The sequence below is a fragment of the Micropterus dolomieu genome, linkage group LG06 (assembly GCF_021292245.1).
Source record: "Micropterus dolomieu isolate WLL.071019.BEF.003 ecotype Adirondacks linkage group LG06, ASM2129224v1, whole genome shotgun sequence".
In the NCBI taxonomy this organism is placed as follows: domain Eukaryota; kingdom Metazoa; phylum Chordata; class Actinopteri; order Centrarchiformes; family Centrarchidae; genus Micropterus; species Micropterus dolomieu.
Window position 1 is genome coordinate 13733205 of NC_060155.1, and position 24555 is coordinate 13757759.

Here is a 24555-nt window from a genome sequence, read left to right on the forward strand (position 1 = left end):
CCGAGACAATGCAAGACAGGTAAATATGATACTGCTTTGTTGTGGCTTTAGTGTGCAAAAGGAGGAATTTATAGTGTGGGCGTTCACAGATAGGCTGCCCAAAATGTAGGCCTGCATGTCATGCCTCGCCCACGCTGTCAGAGGCTATACTTCAGGTGGTTTCCCACTCTAGTTTCACATAAACGCTTGTTTTATCAATGAACTTGTTTTTTTTTAATTAGGCGTCATATGGCATCATTTTAGCAGGACTTGTTGAAGGCTACTTCCAAAATATCAAAGTTAATCATTACAGTTTGCTTCCTCATTCTTTCAGGTTCAGTACAATCATTGGTCTCATGCTGATTAGATACAACTGAAACTTGACTGGAGGTTCAGGCGATAGAACAGTGAGTCATCAACATAGACTGTATAAAAAAAGGTCATCACTATCAAATCTCAAATTGACAATAGTGCAGTCATTCTGAGCAATGAAACTTTTTTTTCTGCGAAAATTAAATTCAGCAGTAGGTGGCGACAATGCCACACGACAAGATTTACAATGGTCCTATTCCACAGCTGTTCTGTATCTCAAAACCCCCGGTTAAAACGAAGGTTCAGCAAGAAAACAACTTATACCCTGCATTTGCGTTTGGTTATTGAATGTGTTTAACGTTAGGTCGTCCTGATGTGTTAGCGACGTTTTAGGCTGTTTCAACGTCACCTCGCAGGTTTCGCTGCTTTGAACTATTGCGTCGAGGAAAACACGGAAATAACAACACAAGCAAAGTGCTCCAACTTACAAAGGTTTTACCGCACTGTTTGGGAGCCGAGCTACTCCAGTTTTTGCTGATATTTATAGCAAAGGGGTTGTGTAATGTTGTTTTTCGGTGAAGAGTTTTGTTACGAGGGCTAGCTAAGCTTACTGTTGACTTTCGGGAACGTTGGGCGTTAAAGTAGCTTAATATCAGTCTGTCAGTGTTTTGAAAGTTATGGATGCTTGAGTCTTGAAGCTTCAGTCTTCCGGGTTGTCGGCATAATTTGCATACCAGTTTTGCATAGAAAGTTTTTTATTTTTCCTAAGCTGTGGTATAACTTATCTCGTTCAGCTGTTTAGTTGTGACTTGTATTGGGGATGGCCACCCCGCCACATACTTCACTTCCTCTGGTGAGATCGATTGATCTCATCAAAAGAGAGCCCCTGGACTACGGAGGATTTGGAGAAGTTTACCTGTGCTACCATGCAACCCTCGGGCAGGTGGTGTCGAAGATTATGTATACAGGCTCTCTTCGAAACGAGTAAGTGGTGTGTGTGTATCTGTAACTGTATGAAGTATGCTGGGCATTCCCCTTGGCTTTAAATGTTAACTTGGGTCATGTGCCCAGCAGGACACTTGAGGGAGGCTCTCCACACAACCAGATATACTATGAAATATTATATGATATTGATGGAAGATTGTTGCCTGTGTGAACTAATTAGTAAGACAGTAAAGGAATGCGTGTTCGCCCCAGGCTGTGCGCTAACGTTATGTAAAAGCATGCACTGATTTCTACTAACTTACTTCCTTTTAATAAAGAGATGTGAGCAAACAACTGCGGACGAAGGTCCTTCCGATCAGCTGCCTCAACACTTTTCTGTCGAATTCACTTCCAACATGTACAGCCCTTCTCTTCAAAACATTGGTATTTTTATTGCAGCCTTAAGATAGGATTTTAATTTTTGATTTCCCATATGTCATGCAAAGGATGCACCAATCCAACCTAAATCCAGGGTATCTCTAGTACTGGGCCCTGAACCAATTCATTTGCTCCTTTCCCCCCCCCAAATTTCAAAACTGTACTTCACTATGTGTTTGTGGAACACATTTTAACCATTTTATGCAAGCACATTAGGACATTTGGTGTCGCTTTGTCTGAATGATAGCAGGAACGCTGAATTTTACAATGACATTCACAACTGTCTTTATCTAAAGATAAGAAGTACTAGCATATTGGATTGGTGCATCCCTACGTCCTTTTTTTTGCCACTTATCTGGTTCTCACTATAATTTCTGTACTTTCCAGAGAGATTAAAAGGTCACTGCTGGAGGAGGGGACCACCATGGCAAGCCTGAACCATGAGCGGGTGGTCAAGTTATTGGGTGTGATCATGGAGGACAAAGACTGCTCGCTAGTAATGGAACTCTGCCCTAGAGGCAACCTGTTGGTCATGCTGGACACGGTCAGGACGTTTAATATCTGTACTCACATTGATAAGGGAAAGATTTAGAATAACTGTCTGTAACTTTAGGAGTTTCACTAGTTTTAAACAATATTTTGCAGCCCTAAATAACTCAAATTATGATATTGTTATATGAATTGGAGGATTAATTGAAATTTTACTCATCCTGTTTCTAGGTCACTGTCCCAATATCAATGAAGGGCAGAATCATCATAGAGATTTTGGAAGCGATGATGTATCTCACAGATCAAGGCGTCGTACACAAGGACATAAAGCCAGAAAACATTTTAGTGGACAAGGATTTTCACATCAAGGTATATCACACACTATGGCCCATGACACATTTATAGTTATGACAGCATTTTTTCCTCTTTGTTTTCCAGATTGCAGACTTTGGCTTGGCCACCTGCCAGGCATGGAGCAAACTCACAAAGAAGGAGTCTCGCAGGAAAAATGTTATAGGGCAATCAGCTGACGTGAGAGGGGCCGGCACACTGAGCTACATGGCCCCTGAGCACCTGGAGAGTATACATACACCCTCCAGCGAGAAGTCTGACGTCTATAGCTTTGCAATTGTGGTTTGGGTCATCCTCACAGGGAAAGAGCCATATGCAAGTGAGCTGGGATACCAAAACATGCTCAAGTCCTACACTATGACTACATTTGTAAACCACATGCAGACGACCAAAGGAAGTGTCAGTAAGTAAGTTTCTATTTTCAGATGCCAGGAGTGAAGACCAGATGAGCCAGTGTGTCCGAAACGGGGACCGACCAGCAGAGAACCTTATTCCAGACGACACACCTGAAGAGATGATACAGCTTATGAAGAGGTGCTGGAATCACAATCCTCTACAACGGCCAACATTTAAAGGTGCATTTTTTGCGCGCGTGTGTGTAACCACAAGTTACTTCACCCCGTCAGTATATTATATTGATCTCCTTCTCATCCTTTTCCTCTTTTTTTCCTCTTTCTTGTAGAGTGCTATACCTTCTTCCTTCCTTTCTACACGGAAAAGCTTGAACCACATGTAGAGCGTGATGTAGATGATCTGAGGGTAAATATATTTTCTTTAGGGTTTGATGTGGTAATCTTGTTTTATATGCACATTGCAGACACCAAGCAGTCGATTTTAAGTTTAGATGTATGTATTTATGTCGTGGTGATTTTCCGTGTGATTTCTTTAATGCAGAAAATATGTGAAGGTCCAGAAGAACTTATCGATGTGATGACATCTTTATCAGTGACCCGTGAAAGTTTTTCAGCAGGTGAGCACTGTAACTTTGATAGCCTGGTTATACATGTAGACATTCTAATGTTGACCTTTGCCTGGCTGTATATTTAATATATATATATTATATTAAAAATGCTCAGAATGCTCATGAAATTGTTGAAATTTTGACCATCTTTATTGCTTTACCTTGTCTTCTCACTTTGCAGACTGCCCAGCTCCTTTGGTGAGTTCAGACAGAAGTGTACCAGTTGAAGCCACTGTTGAGGAACTGAGTGGCATCCAAAACGATCCACCTGTGGGGTCTATTCAGACGGATGCAAAGCCAGCTAGCAGCCCTTCAGTTTTGGAGAGAAAACTGGAACAGGAGCTTCAGTACCACATATGTGGTAGCTATAACTGTGAGAACCAGCCTGATGCTGCCAACTCCTACCATAACAACAACGCAAATCCTCTCCTGCAAAACCACGTCAGCATTTCAGATCACGCTGTAAGGCAACCAGAACAAGAGATACCCTCTTGTCAGTCTTCTGTCCATTCCTGGACAAAAGCTGAGCCGGTGCAGCCCATCAGCCAGGAAGAGGCCTGGTGTCACCCTACTGCTGGTCTCTATGACTCCATGAATTCTGCCACAGCTGTTCCATTCCTCTTGCCAATGTCTGCCAGCACGTCTTGTCTCAACTTTAACCAGCAACATCCACATTCCCACTATAACCGCCAGCAGTCCTGGCCAGTTTACCCAGTGTCTGATACATCTACTCCTGACATGAGCCCTGGCCGTCTCTTGAATCCCACTAAGAGCATCTTGCCACAAGATCCAGGTACGTACAAACATGTCTTTTTGATAAGGCATTCCATCTGTCACATGTATTGGAGAGACTGGATTTATGTGTGTTTTCTTTATGCTTGTTCCAGGATCTCTTTACATTCAGAATGCCAGCGGGATCCAGATTGGGAACAACAACACGATGAGTATTGGAGGTTACGACCGTAGTTTATTATCTCTAGATGCTAACAACTCCGCTAACTCTTCCATCAAAGAAGGCATTCTGAAATATGGTAAACCGTAAAATTTCTTTCATGTAACAGATATGATAGTGTGTCTGTACACTTCTGTTGTTGCTCAGTTTTGAACATGATTGTTAGTTAATAGGGCTGCAAATAATTATTGTTTTAACTTGCGGATTATTTTATCGATGAATCAGTGAAAATGGTGAAAAAAAGCCCTTTGTTTCCCAGATCCTGAGGTGAAGTCTTAAAATTTCATGTTTTATCCGACTAACAGTCCAAAATGTAAAGGAATTCAGTTTAATATTATACACATTAAAAAAGCATCAAATCCTCACATTTGAGAAGCTGACATCAGAGAATGGATAAATGACTAAAACAAATTTGATTTTTAAAATAGTTACCTATCGTTTTCTGTCGATCAATTAATCCACTAATTGCTTCAGCTGTAGTCATTATAAACGTTTTAAACGTTAACACATTGAGAGGTAAAGCAAATTATGTAGTACACAATTTTTGGGGGGCAGGTCAGATGAGCAGTGCCGACGCAACAACAGTTATCAAATCGTTCACAGTATTTTTTTTAGTTCAAGAAATATTTCCCCTAATAGATTTATCTTTTGTGTCATTTAGAGGACCATGCGGTTACCGAGGAGCACCTGGATCTGCTGCGGGACAACATTGGGATGAAATGGAAACGTTGTGCGCGGCAACTGGGCCTGACCACTGTGGAAATAGAGACCATTGAGCACGACTTTCAACGTGAAGGCCTGCCAGAGATGGTGCACCAGATGCTGGAGCGCTGGAAAATGAAGGAAGGGAGTATTGGCTGCACAATCGGGAAGCTTTGTCGAGCACTAGATGGCAATATAAAGGTAGATGTCATCCAGAAAATACTGAATACCTGTGGTTCTTCCTCCTAGATCTGCTAAACTTTGGCAGATTCCGAAGTTTCTCCCTAAAGGACTTTCTGCCTATGATGGCCCCAATTTCTTTCAACCAAAACACTGCTTTGATTTTATCTGCAGTGGGGTTGAATTTGAGTCGCTGTCATCCCTGAATACAGTACAAGTGAATAGAATGTTGATTGTGTTGAAATTGTGCTCGCTGTCATCTGCTTTGAAATTGTCTTTGGTAGCTTACTGAACACTCTGGTAATCACTGGTTTTGACTAAACAATCATTTGGACTTAGCTATTGTGACAGTTTAAAAGCTCTAATTGCATTTTCAAATGACTGCATGACTTTTTCTACCAAAGGTATATTTTAGCTGTTGAGATGAACATTGCCAGGTTTGGGTATTTCTAATCATGGGAATTCAGAATCATCATTCATTTTGTTTTGTTGTTAAGCAGTAATGGCCTAAAATAATTGGATTTTCTTATTCATGTGCCAGTTGATGTGGCATGTAGCAAGTCAAAGCAAGACTTCTTACGATCTTGAATGCACACATTGTCAATTATTTTTCAGAAATTGTTGTCTATGTGATGAAGAAGAAAAGCCATTGAGTTTACACATGCACAGCTTTAACAGAATAATGAATCCATATTCAGGGACAACGAAATGGTGTGTGGTAAACATTTATTCCAGGCCAACACAAACTCCAAATACAGAACAGGCAAAGTCAATGAGTCTGTTAGAAGCTCAAAACATAAGACAGAGAATACAGTATTCTTGTTGTTACCAATACATGTGTTATTGTTGTTTACAAGAGATACAAATTTAATGAGTGAGTCAAACTCGGTCTTTTAACCTTTAGACCTGCTGTGGAATATGTGCTCTCATTTCTCCATATACAACAGTAAAAGTATGTAAGCGCAGTAAAAGTGCATGATTTACTAATAAGCTTTAAGGTGATGTACTGTGTCAAGCATTTTGGATTAGAAGTTGCTTTTCTCATGACAAAATCCACTGTAACTTTGTGTACTGGGTCTTTAAAGATGCAACATAGTCCACACTGAACAATAGTAGACAGACGTGCAGGATCACTAAACCCTGTTCTTCCACAATTCCACCAAATGTGGATCTACTGGAAAGCTATTTTGACATTTTGAATAAACTGTGTGTACGTATGTCTCTAAAATTCCAATGTAAATGTGTATTTTCTGTATTTCATAGATTGCACTACACAACTTGAGTCGGTATTGTTTCTAGTTTAGTATTTCCTTCAGATCTTATTGGTGATCCCCTGCAACTAGTTAATGGTTATTAATACACTAAAAACATTCACACTGCTGTCACTAATTATCTGAGACTAAACATAGTTTAGTCTCAGATAATCCATTTTTTTCCATTTTTTTATATATATACTAACTGCAAAGAAAGTATGTACTGTATGCAATGTGGTATGGAATTGGAACACAGTGAACATTGCGTCACTCTAAAGCACATTGTCCTTCAAAGCGACTGGACAAAGCCACGGATCCAGGAAAAACACCAAGTCTAAATCTAACTGTAGTCTTGTTTTTATAAATGAACCATAGGGCCAAATATAATGTGGATTGCTTGACCTAATGTAGACAATAACACAAAAAACCCAAATTAGACCATAGAAAGATCTTTGAATACACAGGAAGACAGAAAGACTTTTTGAAATCATATTTTAATGGAGCATTTTGTGGATTATAGATGTGACGCAAATCAAACAGACACTGCTGTTATATTTTACCTGGTGAGTTTAATAATTTCTTCACTAAACACAAGAAAATGAATCCCTTGATGCCATGAGCAATTAATGATAAGGGCCTCCAGGGACACAAATATGGACAGGCATTCCAGTTTAATAACAGTAATTACATCTGTTCTCTGTCAGATTTGGGGATGCTGTTAAAATAGCACCCTGTTGATTGATAGATAAAATCTAATTAAATACATTTGTTAATCAAAAGCTGATAGCCAATAGCTTGAGTAGTCAAAGATGGATTTGTTCTTGAGTGAGTGCCCAAATCCCATTCCAAACATGTTTAGAGAATGGATTTACACAACAATTACAGACAGCATGAATTTAATAGTCTTATCCCCACTAATGAATTTATCTACACATTATTTGGGTTGTATTGTTTTGGTTCCTTTGTCTTTCTTCCCTTTCCCACTTGTGTAGTGAAATAAATGTAAAAAGTAAATATTAAAATTTCATTGTACACATAATAAACAATGACTTGAAGTTCTCATAATATGGGTAGATAAGACAATATTGTGCTGGGCCATAATAATGGCGTTACGCAGCTGCATTGTGTTCTACACCGTGTGTACACAGTAAATTGATCAAGCATCCATCCATCCGTTTTCTCCCATGTATCTGGTACATCATGGTGGCAGCAGGCTAAGCAAGACATCCCAGATGTCCCTCTCCATTTTCCAGCCCCTCCTGGGGGATCTCAATTTGTGCAGGACAGATGAGATGTAGGCTATAATCCCTCCAGCAAGTTCTGGGTCTACCTCGGGGTCTCCATCGATTGGACATGCCCGGAAAACCTTCAGAGAAAGGTGGTTCAGGGGGTATCCTAATCAGAAGCCTGAACCACATGGTTGAGCCCAGCCACCGTACATGGGAAACTCAACTTCGTTCTATCTGCCACTACCCACAGCTCATGACTATAGAGGGTTGGAATGCTTTTTTTTTTTTTTATTAAAAAATGTTAACGTAGGTTTGATAGTTTAGTTTAGTTTTTATTAGTTTTAGTGTTAGTTTTAGTCTTTGTCGCTGCAGGATGCCAAGCTCAGTTCGGTGTAGTTCAGTCCAGTTTAGTTTTATCATAAAACATTAAATATAAGTACAATCATTAGAAACAATGCAGATTTGTGAAAAGGGACACCCTTTTTTAAGATATCTGAAGCTTATAAGTAGGGGCCCAAACACTAAGCAAATGTATAGCCTATACTTGAAGTACTTAGTGATTGAAGTGGGGGAAAAGAAGGTGCCAGACCTGTCCCCAGTGTAAATGACACCTATCTGTCAGTAATCTTAAATGTCCCGCCCCATCCAGGCTGTGATTGGTCGGTTCACGATAAGTGACATTTACGAGCTACATTCAGCACACGGCTGATTGAAATGAACCTGAGCTTCTCTTCTCCCTCGTCTCTCTCCGCCTACAGAGGTTTGCAGGCAGGCGAGAACGGGAACAGGTGAGCGTCACGTAGCGCCCACAAAACCTGATAAGGAGAGGGCAGAGGAGAGTACCGGTGACGATCTATGCTGCCTTGTCGAAAAATGCTACCGTAGCGCAAATCGACAGCAGAGACTATCGAGTCGCTCTGCCCTTTCGAAAAATGCTACCTTATGTGTTCCCTTTTTCAATCCCATAAAGTTATAACTCTCACGGTATGACATCTTCTGTTTTTTGATTATATTATAACATCATTTCAGGGGCAGCGTATTCTGATTCTATCAAATATATCAAATAATGCTCCCACTACAGAATCATTTTATATTGCACCCGATTGCACTACTATTCACTCCATGTGTACTGTAAGGAGATGGGGAGCACGTTGAAATACTATATTATGCCATCTTTATTTAAGATATCAGGGGTAGCGTATTCTGATAGACTTATAATGTTGTTTTGTTATATTACTGACAGATAGGCCTATTCCCAACAGCAAGGTTGCACAGATTTGGCAGATGGGCCTATTCCCAACAGCAAGGTTGCACAGATTTGGCAGATGGGCCTATTCCCAACAGCAAGGTTGCACAGATTTATGGGCGTGGAAACACACCACGCTTGCGCAGAACCGCTAAGTAGCACATCTCGATAGGTAGCATAAATCGACAGAACACCTGTACTGCGTACCGGGGCGTCCCGGACCACTTCAAGCACTGGAAGTACTAACACATTGTCTAAATAAATACTACAAATAAATGAAGCACATGCAATCTACATTAGCCAATAATTTCTAACCTACATACAAAACCCTAAGACCAAACTCCCAGTATCCATTACATCAGTCTCCAACTCTATCATTCTTGGTTAAATAGGTGAAATACAATAAATGGAGGTGATGGACAGCTAAGAAATTGGATGATAGTGTAGGCCCCCTTTGGAGCCACAAACAACAGGTCACTAGCACCCTGAAGGCATGTATGACTGGAAAGCAGTTGTATAAAAATCTAAACCTTTATTAATCAAAAATAGGTATTAACACAGGTTGGTATTAAGAGACAGGTTGGCTGAGATATCAATGACCCCATAAAACACACACTAGCTGACATGCAGTAGCCTAAATATAATGGCCAGCAGACACGTTAACCCAGTGATAGGGTAACTCAATCAACGGGCAAGGGGCAAGTTTATCCCACACCCAGGATGAGCACTAAGCCAGACCATCAGAACAGAACAAAACAAGGAAAAGAAAACCACCAGACAGTGACTCACTGCCTGCAACTCAAACGAAACAAAACACAACTCCATACCTTTTTATATACGCTATGCTCTAAATGGTTGTTGCATTCATATTATTTTGTACACATGTATGTATGAAAGACAAGAGAAAACATGTTGAAATCCCATCAACTAAGCAGCCGATCCGTACCTGGGTGTCCCAGACTAAGTTAGCCTACCCCTAACGTTACATGGGGATCTCCTCGTAGCAGCGGTCGCCACTTGCAGCCAGATTCCGCCCTGACCCCGGGCTCTCTTGATGGTTAAAGTAATCGTGGCAGGACAGCCACACGACACGCAGCACGTCAGCTCTTCACGCGGAGGACAAAATAAGAACACACCCACTAACAGATGCCTATTGGCTAATCACAATGGTGAACTGCCGGTGTAACAAAATGTGTGACTTGATTCTGTGACCCAAATGGCAAGTTAAGCGCCAGAGGCTTTGTTGACGATGTGAAGTGGTAGCAGTTTGGTTGGGTTTAGGTACCAAAAGTACTTGGTAGGGTTTAGGCACCAAAAGTACTTGGTAGGGTTTAGGCACCAAAAGTACTTGGTTATGGTTAGGAAAACATCGTCGTTTGGGTGTAGTCACAGAATCTGATAGGTCACAGATTTTGGTGTCACACCGGTCCGGCCAGACCAACTACCCTGCAACATCAGTTCCCCCCGCTTCATATCCACTAGAAATGTAGGTTTATTTAGGTCCTATGAAATAAATAAATAAATAAATGAAAACTATAAGGACATTTACTCTTTCATTTAATTTTAGTTAGTTTTGCAAACCTACAATACAGTTTTAGTTAGTTATCGTTTTTTTGTAAAGCCTCGTTTTTATTTTTATTTTAGTTAAGACAATATTTTTTCACATCTAGTTTTTGTTATTTCGTTTGTCTTCGTAAACAATAATAACCTTGCTCTCATCCCGGCCGCTTCACACTGGGCTGCAAACAGCCCCAGTGCGTGCTGAAGTTCATAGTCTGATGAAGCCAACAGAACCACACCATTTACAAAAAGAGGCAATTCTGAGGTCCCCAAATCAGATGATCGGTGACAAGGGGCAACCTTGGCAGAGTCCAATACCTAATGATGAAGCACCATAAACTATACCTGCAGTTGCTAAGTGTAAACAGTACTTGGGGTGGCGTAGTAAAGAAGGTGTTGACAGCTTTTTAAATGAAATGGCTCTCAGTTCACATGTAGCCTAGTTGTAGCCTACTGATATAGGCCTGTTGCTGTAATTAACCAAGTTAGAGTTCTCATCATTTACTAAGCCTTACCATGGAAATCAAATGCATGTTATACCCCTTTTACAACAAAGCCATGATCGAGGATAAACCTGTGTAAAAGTCGTCAGTGACTGTCATTTTCCCCAGCAGCTAGATTCCCTGAGGTTGAACTCAGATAATGCTAGCAGCAAGTGAGTCAATTACTTGTAAAACATAATATCAACCACTTAATAAAAGGTCCACAAGTATTTGCACAGCACTTCCTAACAAAGGTTGAAAGTGCAGAATGTCAGCTTCAATTTGAGGGTACCATTAGTCTAAGGATCAACAGTTTATCAATTGGTACTGTTTTGAATGCGCGGGTATTTATTCAAGTATTCTACTTCTTCAAAGGCCCTGAAAGATTGTTTTCTCAGTCAATCTCTGCCATAGTTGGAACAGTTCTGGTTATTTGGCATTTCACACGTCCAAATGTTTTTCTTGCTCCTCTCGCTGATTTTAAAGCAGGTGAGGCTAATATGGAAGTGATGCTATGTACTTGCATCAATCAGTATTTGGTGGATTGTTTCATCACTGAGCTTAATAAAATTTAATTGACACACATCTCTGCGATGGACTGGCGACCTGTCCAGGGTGTACCCTGCCTTTCGCCTGATGTCAGCTGGGATTGGCTCCACCCCCCCCCCCCCCCCCCCCCCCCCCCCCCCTGCACGCAGGATAAGCGGTTGACGATGGATGGATGGATGACGCATCTAAACAGTGGTGATGAAACGGATACGCTGATTCAGAGAGTTTGAGTTAAAGTAATTACCTAAAATGTTGTTTAAACTTTGTGGCTTATTCATGAATATGTAACGGTAGAGAAATACTTTATAGAGAAAGCTTTAAAGAGACTCACAGTTAATACAAGATGCATCAAAATTATTGTAAACATTGAAAGTTGCTCTCCATTCAACTTTGCCAAATTTATGCTAATTTGAAAGGAGCACTTCCGTACATCCAGCTGTGTTAAGGTAATACAGTGATTTGAGACAGATGATTCAAGTAATGTTTGAGGTGGTACAATCTTGATTTATAGAGAAATTTAAGTTGCTGCAACACATAAAATGCAGCCTAGGGGATTGGATAGTTCCAAAGGTGTCTCAATCTGAACCAGAAGTTAAAGACTGGCATTGATACTGACTGGGAAATGAACAGGTGGACAACTATAGATGTTAAGCCATGTAGCCCTGACACATTCCCTGAAAATATAGATTAAGTAATTTCACGTCTGAAAGAACATAACCTGCAAAATAGGTCCAGTCTCATTGTGTAAACATTATAAACTGAGATAAATATCAGGGCCATGCCACTTTTGCATGCCCTGGAACCATTTCTAAATTAATGTTGAAGTTTTTTATTTCTGAAGTCCTTTTCGCACACATGGTGGCCAGTGGAGACTTCTTGCAACACACACTTTGAGTCTTCTGCTTATGTGTTGATGAGTCACCACCATTGGCACAGTTAGTGACACCGCACATTTGAGGGTAGTGTCTGAAGCATTCGAAAGCATCCTTGCACTTCTCACAGCTGTGGTCCTTTACTAATACTACAGGAGGTTGAGCAAAGGAGTTGGATGAAGGGAATTGATTGGTCTGTTTGTGGATTGTGTGAAGTTTGACCCTGATCTCTGGCTTGGAGCAGCACTTAGCTGGTCCCTTGGAGCAGAAGCAGCCCTTCAGACAGGCGTGGCATAGACTACCCATGTCTCTGCACATCACTCTGCGGAAGTTTGGCCTCAGCATTAGGTTGATGATTGGGTTGTAGATGGTAGAGGACTTGGCAAACATGGCTGGCATGGTAAATGCCAGAGGGGGGATGTTTTCAATGTGTCCAAAGGCAGCCCACATGGACACCACAGCATATGGACTCCATGCCGCAAAGAAACTGATGCAGACAGCAACACTTAGCTTGCAGGAAGAAGAGCACACAGGATAAAAGTGTAATTGGTTATTGTTCATTAAAAAATGAATACTTTTGAAAAACAATCAGCTTTAGGTGTTTTGCACAGAAAACCATATTATGTGTATGAGTCTGGTATTTTTCTGTAGTTTTGTTACTGTCAACAAAATCCCATGAAAACACCAAAACCACCAGTGAGGTACTTCATCTACCAAGGTAATTATCGTTAACGAAGACGAACGAAATAATGAAAACTAGATGTGAAAAAACATTGTCGTTAACTGAAATAAAAATAAAAACGAGGCTTTACAAATAACGATAACTAACTAAAACTGTATTGTAGGTTTGCAAAACTAATTAAATAAACTAAAATGAAAGAGTAAATGTCCTTATAATTTTTGTTTATTTATTTCATAGAACCTAAATAGCCTAAGCCTACATTTCGAGTGGATATGGGGGAACTGATGTTGCAGGGCAGTTGGTCTGGCTGGATCGGTGTCACACCAAAATGTGTGACCTATCAGATTCTGTGACCCAAATGACAAGTTAAACACCAGAGGCTTCGAGACAATGTGAAGCAGTTGCAGTTTGGTTGGGTTTAGTCACCAAAAGTACTTGGTTGGGTTTAGGCACCAAAAGTACTTGGTCATGGTTAGGAAAACATCCTCGTTTGGGTGTAGTCACAGAATCTGATAGGTCACAGATTTGGTGTTACACTGGCACGCTGCGTTTCCTGTGGCCGTCCTTCCATGATTGCTTTACCTGTCAAGAGAGCCCGGGGTCAGGGCGGCATCTGGCAGCAGCGTAGCAGGTGGCGACCGCTGCTACGAGGAGAGTCCCATGTAACATTAGGGGTAGGCTAACTTAGTCAGGGAGACACAGGTAGGGATCGCCTGTGTAGTTGGTGGGATTTGAACATGTTTTCTATTATCTTTTATACATAGGCCTACATGTGTAGCTACTAAATAATATAACAACCGTATCGAGTAGTGTTTTGTTTAGTTTGGGTTGCAGGCAGTGGGACTTTCTCATTTCCCAAATTTCTGTCTCCTCGACTCCTCGGCTGCGTTCGAAAAGTCTTTTTTGCTTAGGAAGGTTCCTAACTGAGTGAAGTGAACCAGAAGTATTTCCGTGGCAGCCATGATAAGAGCTGTTCGAATTCTCTAAAAGCTAAGGAATGGTGCCTCAATGCTTCCTTTCATATCTCCTTTAGCATAAGGTACAGGAGAGAATGCTATCCCACAATTCCTTGCAGCAGCACACATTCTCAATCTCAAACGATGAAATCCATTGACCACATTTAGCAAGATCCTTGCAATACAGACTCACATTATGATACTTTAATAAGACTCACAATTACCTTCTTTCTTGGTTTGTTTTCTTTTGGCTTTTTTGTAATCTAATACTGTTTCAACGCCATTTTATGTTTCGGGTTGTTGAAATAAGCCATAAAGTGTTTTCTACAATAAAAAGAAATAAATCACCGACCATGACGGTTGATCACCATGTAAGTTACCATCGGCTATTAAGCCTTTTCTCTCGTATGCCATAACTTGCTAATATGCATATGTATTAAACTGTCAACAATAGGCCTAATTGAGACCCATGCCAGCTGTCTTGTAACGTGATCAAAGTGAGGATAATGTTGCACTGTGTAGCCTCACGTTATGTATTACCAGCCTTCAGCAATATTATTAATTGATTTTACTTCAGTCACAGATGCTGACACCTTTGCCTTAATAAAGGCAAATATCAAGCTGGATAACCTTTTCAGTAGGTTATCAACGCTGATCACAGAAACCAAAACTAAACTAGCAAACCCACGTTAAAAACTAATTAAAACTAAACTGAAATTGAAAACAAAAATCAAAACGAAATAAAAATAAAACCTAATGAAAAATCGAAATATATAATAACCTTGGTCTCTACACACTTTCTGACTTCCCTTTTAAAAAATTAGTTTCCTTAAACATCTGGGCACTGCAGGTTTTAGCAAATGTTAGTCAAACAAGCGTACTTCTTGGGGACTACTTTCAGTCGCAGATTAATACACATTTAGTGTTTTAGTGAGTATTTATGGCAGCAAACTACAGTGGCTCATTTATATGTTTTTAATAGTTTTTGGACAACCATGTAGCTCTATGGCACAAGGGTATAAGCTTGTCAATCAGGCAGTACTTGTTAGCAGGAACAATTGTTTGTTTACGTTTTTTCACGGCATTTGACAACAATAACAAAAATACAGAATATCACCAGACTTATGCTTTAAAAGCACAAGATACAATCTAAAGAGTGACTGGCTGGTATATCTGAGCATTTATCATCACGCCCTGAAATTTTTATTTACCAACATCACTCAGAGCCTACATGGACAGAAAGGCATTTTTGTGAGTCTTTTTGTATGAATCAGAGTAATTCTTGGAGAATGGTGTACGATGACGACCATTTATCAGTAATGGCATCAATAGCTTCTCATCTATCACACTACAGCCAGAGCCAATTCCTGCTAATGAGAAGCTGCATCACTGGAGGATCTATTGAGGTCACTGCCACTTTCTTCAACAAATGGAGTTTTGAACTCTCCAGATGACTCGTCTCTAAGGAGGCGCTTCGCCCCCTCTAGCTCCCCCCCACATTTAACATTTTACCTTATCTATTCATCTGGTGTCAGTTTAGTTTTAACTGGTCAGCAGTTCTTTCTTTCATTTGTTTTAAAGTTACAGTAGGTCACAGATTGGACAAGTGAAAGTAATAAAAGCTGTACCAGTAATCATAGTTATGACTAAATGACTGTCAGCTCTGACAGCTCTTATGTTCCAGGCTTATACATCATACATATCCTGCATGTAGTTAAAAGAGGGCAAGCGGATTAGTAATACTCTTCAGACGTGTACACAAAGATGGGGGCAAGCATGTAGAGGTGAGACGAGACTGAGAGAGTGAAAGATACCGTAGTGGTAGGGTCACAAACTTCTTTCTTAGGCCTTCTTTCTTAGCACTTAAAATGTTGACTCTAGCAGAAAGTGTAAAAGCACTTAATAAGCCAAATGGTGTTTCTAATATGATGGAAGTAATGACTTGTTTTTATCAGACTTTCCTCTTACCTTAACAATAATTGTCTGGATGCCGTTCATGTGTGTCAGCCTCGATGTATGCTGCTCCATATTCTTGCGGGATGCATGCACTGTGACCAGAATGCCTATGTAGGATGCTACAATAATGCAGCACGGAAGGATGTAGCAGAAGATGAACAGTGCCACAGTGTAGGAGCGTGCTGTGGTGTGCTGGTTGGACAGGCGCCAGTCAATGCAACAGGCAGTACCGTAGGGCTCTGGTCCATATTTCCCCCAGTGGACCAGCGGGGAGCAGGCAAACAGCAGCGCATACACCCAAGCACAGGTAATGAGCAGACAGCCGTGAACATATTTAAACCTGTTCCCTGTGAAAACACATTAAGTTTGTATTTTATCATTCTTGTAGTTGAAAGAATCTGGCACAAATATTATTTATAGATTTACCAAAAGAAAATATGCTAGAATAAATTTTTTGAGTAGTTCTAATGAAATCTCTCAGTATGTGAATGCGTCCCCCATGTGTTCTCAGAAGCACTTATTCCATTTAAGCACAGGGCCTGCTTGAAACAAACTATTTCATACATAGTGTTGTCCGACTGCACCTGAAGGCAAAAGTGTTTATAGCTTGTATGAACGGCAACACCCTAAGGCAGGGCAAAAAGCCTACTGTCATAGAGACAGAAATGAACTAATCATTCAAAATGGGATTACGCTGCAGACTTTCGTACAGTCTTTTTGAGTGATGGAAGTAGTTGCATGAAGAATTTAAAAAAGAGAGCTTGAGACAGAAGTTCAAGTCCTGCATACTTACTGACACTTGTTCACATACATGGCAGGTGAATGCCTTTACACCAGCTCTGAGTAGAGCTCTGCCAGTCCGTGCGGACCCAGTGGGCCCCTGACGCTTGGTCGATTCAGGCCAGCAGCATTAGTCTTTATTGCATGCTTATGCTGTAATGGACAGTCTGTCTTAGTATTTGTGGGCATAATTGTCAGATTATTAAATAAAATTTACCTAATATGTATGCTACGTTGTAGCATGTATGTGTGTGTATTTGCATATATCAGAGAGAGTGTGCATCAGAGATAGCTTTAAGTGAAGGTTAGGGCCAGGCTAGGGCTGGAGTTTTTGGCCTGTGCAGAGGGCTCTAGATCTGAGTGGCTGGCTGTCATTATGCCTATGTTGAAACTTACTGCATACACAAGGCATGGCGTAAGGGTCAGACAATTCCCCATTACTCTGAAGAGAGTTGAAGGAATCAAGGCAAAGAAACCTAAACAGCAGAATACAAGGCCTGTCGTGTGCAAGTGCATCTGGTCCATGTGCATCCTGATTGTGCTGGGCAAAAACAGTGGACACTGTATGTTCCCCTGTAATACAAATAAACCTTCCATGACAAGTCTGATTCACTAAGGCTAAATTAAGTTTATCCTTCTCCCTAAAGGGGATTGCCATTGGAAAATAAATCAAGGAATATGCTTGTCTGTATCTGCCACCATGGCTATATCTTCCCCCCTCACCAGTCCATGATGCAACTCAAGAACTTAATTTAATTATTTGAGACCCCATTCTGTGTTCTGTCTTTAAACATACAAATATTGAATGCTTGCACTACGAAGGCCGCCTTATGAGCATTCTCAGTCGACTTGTAATGATCAGCTTCAGATGAAGGGCTGTGTGGTCTAAATGAGGTAGCTGACTGGATGTACAGTTATACATTATATACATTATATACATTATATACATTTTTGTAGGTCAACATTCCAAAAGAAAATCTACAATAATTGATTAAGTACCTCAAAAATAATTCGTATAAGTTTTGTGTTACAAAGTGCGTCTAATTGAGAGTTCTGTATCGAAACGCTTTTGTGACTCTGAAAACACAATTTCTTGAGGTGAAATAGAAGGCCCCATTGCAATACATTAACCAACATCATAAGTAAAACTTATTGAGTGCAGCCCCTAGACTTGTCAGTCATCAAAGGAAGGCTAATGTGCAGTGCTTCATGGAGGGATTATTATTTCGTTTCCTTCCACAGATAAATCAACAATCAGCCATTCAGGGATGGGATAGTTAATCCTGTGCCATTTCATTGGGTAAAAATAGCTTCTTTGAAGACTTACCATAGAGCGGATAACATACTTTCACAAAGCACACCATGCTCAGCAGGGTTAGAGTGGTCAGACTGCAGATGCCAAACAACATGCCACAAAAAGCATATATGGAGCACAATGTTTTCCCATACAGCCATCTGCGCAGGAGGGTAAGGAGATGTGAGAAAGGAAGAGGACAGTGCAAAGAAAAGACAGAGAGGAAAGATCAATGAGGGAGAGGGTGAGAGAGGGAAAGGAGGAGAACACAGCATGAGCATGACACTCCATATTTGTGAACTCACAGGCAATCATACTGCTAACCAACCATATAGTTAAATGAACCATGAAATATGAAGTCTGACTAAAAGCCATACCTATCTGCCCTATTGCATGTGTTTCACATGAAAGTGTCCCATTCTATGGTGATAAGAACAACCCCTTTCTTTCCTTGCTTTGATGCCAGTTAGTTCTAGGTGCCAGGTGTAGTACCTGTGGTAGAAGCTTGAAGTTATCGCCATGGGGTAGAGGGACAAAGTCAGGCCCAAGTCACTAACAGCTAGGTTGATGATGAAGTACTCTGCAGGTTTCAGGAGGTGCTTTTTCTTGTAGGAGATGTACAACAGTGTGCTGTTTCCAAACAGTGAACATACTCCTGCAGGAACAACAGACCAAAACATCTGAATGTAAGGGTGTCTTGATTGTGTGCCACAAGATTGAGGTGCTAATGTCAGGGAATTGGTTTTGGAATAGCTCCAATTGCTCCAAAACAAATAGAGGGCACCATTTCACCTCCCCTACCATCATTCTCTCCCTCTCCCCGACATCACTAGCTAACCTTGAGCAAAGAGCTCTACTTCTTCACCCTCTCATGTTGACCAAGGGCAGCGTCTCGAGGCGCAAGTGGTATTACAAATAAAAAATATGCATGTGTTCAATACAAAACTACAAGAGTTTTACAATTTGTTCCAACCATAGTCCTGACATTCAGTGTTTTATTTTATTTTAGTAATAAATACTAACATTACACAGAACGTTTCAGCGTGGCAGAGCATGGACAGAAAATACATTTTAATGTAAACACCCATTTACATCTACGCTGTCTTGTTTCAGCATTTCGGTTAATGAGTTTGTGATGCCGCTTTTAAAAAAATCACATTAAGTGAACATATCCTTAAAGAGTCTTTAAAAAATGTATTTTTAAATGTCATTTTGTACCAAAACAAAAGTCTATTTTTAGACATGACTGCATTTTGATTAATTTGGACATAAAGTTTTCAAGTATTTATTAATTTGTTATACACCTTTTTTTCATGTATTTTTGGTTTCCTTCTAGTAAGGCTACGACTACATTAAATGTGGAGATTCTCCAGTAATGTTGGCAAGATCAAAGACTAAGATGAAGGTTAATCTAGGGCTATTTTTTTTCTTTTCAGTACGTGGTTGAGTCATAGAATTCATTATCAGAGGTCCCATATGTTGTCGTGTTCAGCGCAAAAACAATTAATGAACAGCTGCAACATTGGCTGCCTGGGTCTGTACATTGATGTAAATATAGTTATATAGGTAAATGTAGATGGAAGTAATACATATGCATAGTTAAGTATTATAGGTGGAAGTAAAATGCATTTCACTTAGTAACACAGTCAAAAGCACAAAGGTAAATGTGCTTCCAAGGACACACAGCGTGCTGTCTTGCTTCACGCTGTTACTCATTTCAGCCTGAGCAAAATGAGTAGGAAAGTCATTGACAGCATTATTAGTGTGATTAACTCTTTATAATCTGTTAAGGAATAAAAAAGAGATTGGTTTGAGTTTCTTTACTCACCAAAAACAGAGTAGACCACAGCCACAGTTACATCCAGTGGCACGGGTATGCTGGAGTGGAATCCCACATCTTCCTCTAACATGGCCATCTGAAAATTGAGTTTTTCAAGAGCACTGTCAAGAGCTGCTCTAACTGATAATATATAGGCTTTTAATATGTGTATTTAAAACCTTTAAAAAAAATGTCAGCCTCTACACTATCTGTCTTAATCTGTTACTGTCTGAAACACATCTGCTATATGCATAAACATGGTTTTCTCACAAAGGAAACCTTTCAAGGTTTTGCGTGAAAGTATCTGCCTGGCCAGAGGTGGGACCTTAGTTCCAGGGTTGCAAGGTCCATAGATTTCCCGCTTATTTAGACTACTTTTGAAGTGTTGCTGCAAGTTGATTTTTTTGTCAGTTCTTGCATGCAAATTACATGAATCATCAACAAGTCAAGCGGTGTGAAACTTGGCGATTTGACAACTCACAGCATGGAGTCTGCTCAGCCACTCTTGCACTCTTGATTTGATGTCGTTGTGTGTCGCATTTCGAGTGACACAAAAGACACTTTGAAATCCAATTTTACCGTTCAGACTTTGGTGCATCTGTAGAAATCTGATTCAAACCACCTCCAAATGTGGCCTGGATCCAATTTTCAAAGACTGCATTAAATGTGGGTTTTTGCTGTCAAGACTTTCTAAAATCAATCTGTATACAATCTTACTATGCCAAAACATGGATTTGGGATGGCAGTCTGAACAAGGCATGTATGTGTTCTGGTATTGGCCGAGTTACTGGCTGAATTTGTCGGACACTGTTTGACCACTAAACCGGACTTCCGCATACAGGTGCATGATCTATATATATATATTTTTTTTTTCAGGTACAATTTTCAACACAGGAATGTAAGAAACTCTAAGATACTGTAATGTTAATAGAGTCATTCCACGAAAACGGTACGATTTGGATGTTCACATTATTTGATTTTTCACCAAAATGTATTACTTTTCTGAACACCCCACAACATTAATAACATATTTAACTTTCAGAAAAACATATTTTCCCACCTCAGGTATCAAATCCCTATTATTTTTGGTTATTACATTTTGATATGTGCACCACTAGTCTTCAACCCCGTTATGGACACTATGAAAGCTGTCTGAATATGATTATAAAATGCATTTGTCATGAAATCAACATTTTCCTGTTAAGATGTCCCTAACACTAATTCAGTAACTATAAATAGAAAAGCTACATGAAATCTCATACTTATGCTTTACTAAAGCCTGAAATTGACACTTTTTGTGATATATATATACCGTATAATGTTTTTATCAAAGATGTGGTTTAACTTTAGAATTTCAACTAAAATCGGTATTCTTATGATTGTTCTAAACATTTCAGACATAGTTCCAACAATATGAAATATCATAAATAAATAAAAAAGTATAAAATGTAGGTGTGATGGGGTTGAGACTGGTTAACAGGGTTGAAGATAGTAACACGGTTAAAGGGACACATCCAGCTTAGAATATAAATAGTTGTGGGTTTTACTGAAATTCACTGTATGATTTTCTATAAACATTGTGTTTAATTATTTAACCATTTGAGGACAATAGATAACATTGCAGTTGAACTGAGTTTTTTTTAATCCAACAGCATTTTTTTAAATTCATTTTAGGAAAGTGAGGACATTCTGGCTGGTCCTCACTTCTTTAAAGGGCTGTTTGAGGGTCCAGGCTAGAGTGAATGTGAGAATTGGGTTTAGGTTCAGTTTAGGGTTGGGGTTAGAGTTAAGCATTTAGTTGTGAGGGTTAGGGTTAGGGATAGGTCAATGAAAATTCTCATAAAGATAGCCACAAAGTATATGTGTGTGTGTACAAGTTAGATTTATTTGTCATTTTACAACACAGGGTTGTATAATGAGCTAAAGTTTGGAGTTCCCCTTATGCTACTCACAAAAAGTAATATACACAAATTATATACACTAGATTTGTGGATATTAGCCTTATTAATTTTCCTTGACAAATACAGCCATTCTTTGCCAGTGTGGTAAAGAAAGGTGCCTCTAGGCAGAACACACAGCTTTTACATGGACATTATCAGAATCAGAAGGAGCTTTATTATTATTACATTTAACATATGCATGTGGTAGGTAAGACTCTTGATCAAATATTGTTGATCATTAATTAAAATAATTGGATAACTTCACAACTAAAGAGTTAAAACACAATACAATCCAGTCTCACTACCCTGTTATAACCAAAAAGCAATGGGGTTGAGTGTGACGGGGTTGTGAATCTTTCCCTCAAGATGGCCCCTGCTCTAAATGTGGTGAATTACAGGAGAGCACAAAGTCTGCATGAGATTAAGAAATCATATCTATTGTTGAAATAACAAATGTAATTTTCACAAGTAATAGTTTTCTGTGCTTGTTTCATGTAACTGGGTTGAGTTGTTAAGCTTGACGACCACAACATCACAATGTGCATGACTAAAATGTAGTTATAAACAAGGGCGTCACTCTGTGATGAAAAGTGGTGGGGACATAAGGGCTCATCACCTAATCATCACTTCATTATTTTTATGTTGGGTGGAATGATTTGTGTAACGCGGTTGAGGGGTCACTAAATAATGGGATTTTAATGAATAATCATGAATTCATAGTCATAAGGGACATGACAAAATAGTTGGCGTCAACTAAAAAAAAATTTTGACATAGAGATAAAATGTGTGTAATGTTTTTGCACTTTATTAAAAGGGGACATTTCAATTGATATAAAAAACTTTGGTAACCCTAAAAATGTGTGCATGCTTCAATGCCACCCCTGCATAAGGGCCACCCCAATCAAAAAGGTCTGGACACACCACTGCTTTAAATCACTTATGTGGGTCTTCCTGGTTAAATAAAGGTTAAATAAATAAATAAAAATGTCCACAGTTAAAACTTATGGTATTAACTTTTCAAAGCTGAGACGATACCCTAAAAGACTTAGACTAGAGCTGATTAATGATTCTTAACTGATTAATAAAAAGTGATTTTTAAAAGGCCAGTCTATCACTTTGAATTCTACTTATGTGTTCTGTGTTTGAATTACACTTTTGGATGCCTTTACTGTCCTCTTACTCTTAGTGTTACAGTGATAAGAGCGCTTGTATGCATGCAAACGAACATATACAGAAATTGTCAGGCATTTAGAAAGTCAGCCCTTTGAAAAATGCAATCCACAAAGTTCCGTCTATGTGCGCAAATTAGCTGGGTGAACACATTTATACCAGTTTTTGGTAGTTCTCATGACAAATAGTAGCTTATATGTAGGTTCAATTTCGCCACATATTTCAGTCAGTTTCGCCTCTGTCGTCTTGACGTACACTGCTTTACAAGACTAGCCTACTAACTAAAGACGAAGAAAAGGTGCCTTACCTTGGGGAATAAGTGCTGAATTACCTTAATCCAGACGCTTGATCCAGTTACGGTCCCAGTAACTTTTCAAAATGACTTTCTAACCTTTCCCCCATTGGCTATTATTGCTTGCGCCAAATGTAGTCTCACAGATGTTCACTCCCCTCAGCAGCAGTCAGAGGAGTCAAGGAACTTGAGAGCGCATCACACTCTGAGTGCCTACCACTGTGTCAGGAGGCTTCGTGATGAGCTGGAGCGCCCGATCCCCCAACCTGCAAGCTGCGCTAATCGATGAATGACGTCAATTCCAAATGAATTCAGAAACGCAGCAAAAACCCTCGCGTTTACTGCGGGGTCTTGCTTTGAACAGTGGCGCAAACATCATGTTTTAATATTAAAACGCTATAATGTTTTAACGTGCATCTTTATTTGTGGTTTGTATACTCTTAGCAAACAATGCGTTTTGTGCGCGCGTTAGACAGTGCTGTTTTATGAGGAAGTGTCATGGCCTATTTTTAGAAAAGTCACGAATTGGGTTGGTTTGGAGGGGAATTTGGATGATTTGCCATTCACAACTGACACAATATGCTGTTTTCATTCTGAATTATGTCCTACATTTGGAACTGCTATATATTTTTATGACTCTCTGCATAGCGCACTTTTGAGGAGTACTGTACAAATAAAAAACCAAAGGGATGGTGTTTAGAAAAAAAAGACATAGGCCTACAGAAGTTAAGTGAAAAAGCAAACAGCATTTTGAAAGAAATTATGGGTGTAAATAGCTAGTTGGGATTCCAATAAATTTATATTTCAATGTTCTGAAATAATGTTCCCTAAATCCCCCTTAAAATATCCTTTAAGTAGCTTTGAAAGAAAATAAAAATGTTTTCCCTTTGTTTAGCACCAATATATACAGTATTATATCCTGTACAGTAGCTGCTCATATCAGCAGATCATTTATCACACTACAGTGGACACTGACACATTTTCTATTACCTCGCCTCTGTGCTTTGGTACAATGAATTTGAAGTGAAACTGAGGTGTTTATCTTCAGCTTCAAGGGTGTTGGGGGGTGTTCACATCCATATTGTTCTCATTTTGTAGCATTTACAACCCACTTATGCATTGCTCTTCTTTGAGCAGTATGGTACTAGTGGATGAGAGTCAATTTCCGCCCTGTAAACATCCCTGTC

At 39.7% G+C, this 24555-nt stretch overlaps 2 protein-coding genes across 4 annotated transcripts; one reads left to right on the forward strand and one right to left on the reverse strand.

Moving 5' to 3' along the window:
- Positions 1–520: 520 nt before the first annotated feature.
- Positions 521–6522, forward strand: ripk1l (receptor (TNFRSF)-interacting serine-threonine kinase 1, like). 3 transcript variants are annotated; one of them, XM_046052446.1, is made up of 11 exons: positions 523–783; positions 1086–1275; positions 2041–2197; positions 2374–2511; positions 2581–2812; positions 2919–3068; positions 3176–3252; positions 3388–3463; positions 3636–4247; positions 4342–4485; positions 5068–6522. In XM_046052446.1, the coding sequence occupies exons 2-11, from the start codon at positions 1112–1114 to the stop codon at positions 5355–5357; spliced, it is 2040 nt and encodes a 679-aa protein (XP_045908402.1). In that variant the 5' UTR covers positions 523–783; positions 1086–1111; the 3' UTR covers positions 5358–6522. The 3 variants fall into 3 exon arrangements, with proteins under 3 accessions (XP_045908403.1, XP_045908402.1, XP_045908401.1); XM_046052447.1 differs by having other exon boundaries at positions 521–1275; positions 4342–4407; XM_046052445.1 differs by having other exon boundaries at positions 524–1275.
- A 5855-nt stretch (positions 6523–12377) lies between these two features.
- opn7a (opsin 7, group member a) lies at positions 12378–23506 on the reverse strand. The gene is made up of 6 exons (XM_046052496.1): positions 23408–23506; positions 19976–20063; positions 18640–18802; positions 18181–18308; positions 16086–16420; positions 12378–12989 (listed from the first exon to the last, which is right to left on the reverse strand). The coding sequence occupies exons 2-6, from the start codon at positions 20061–20063 to the stop codon at positions 12378–12380; spliced, it is 1326 nt and encodes a 441-aa protein (XP_045908452.1). The 5' UTR covers positions 23408–23506.
- Positions 23507–24555: the final 1049 nt, after the last annotated feature.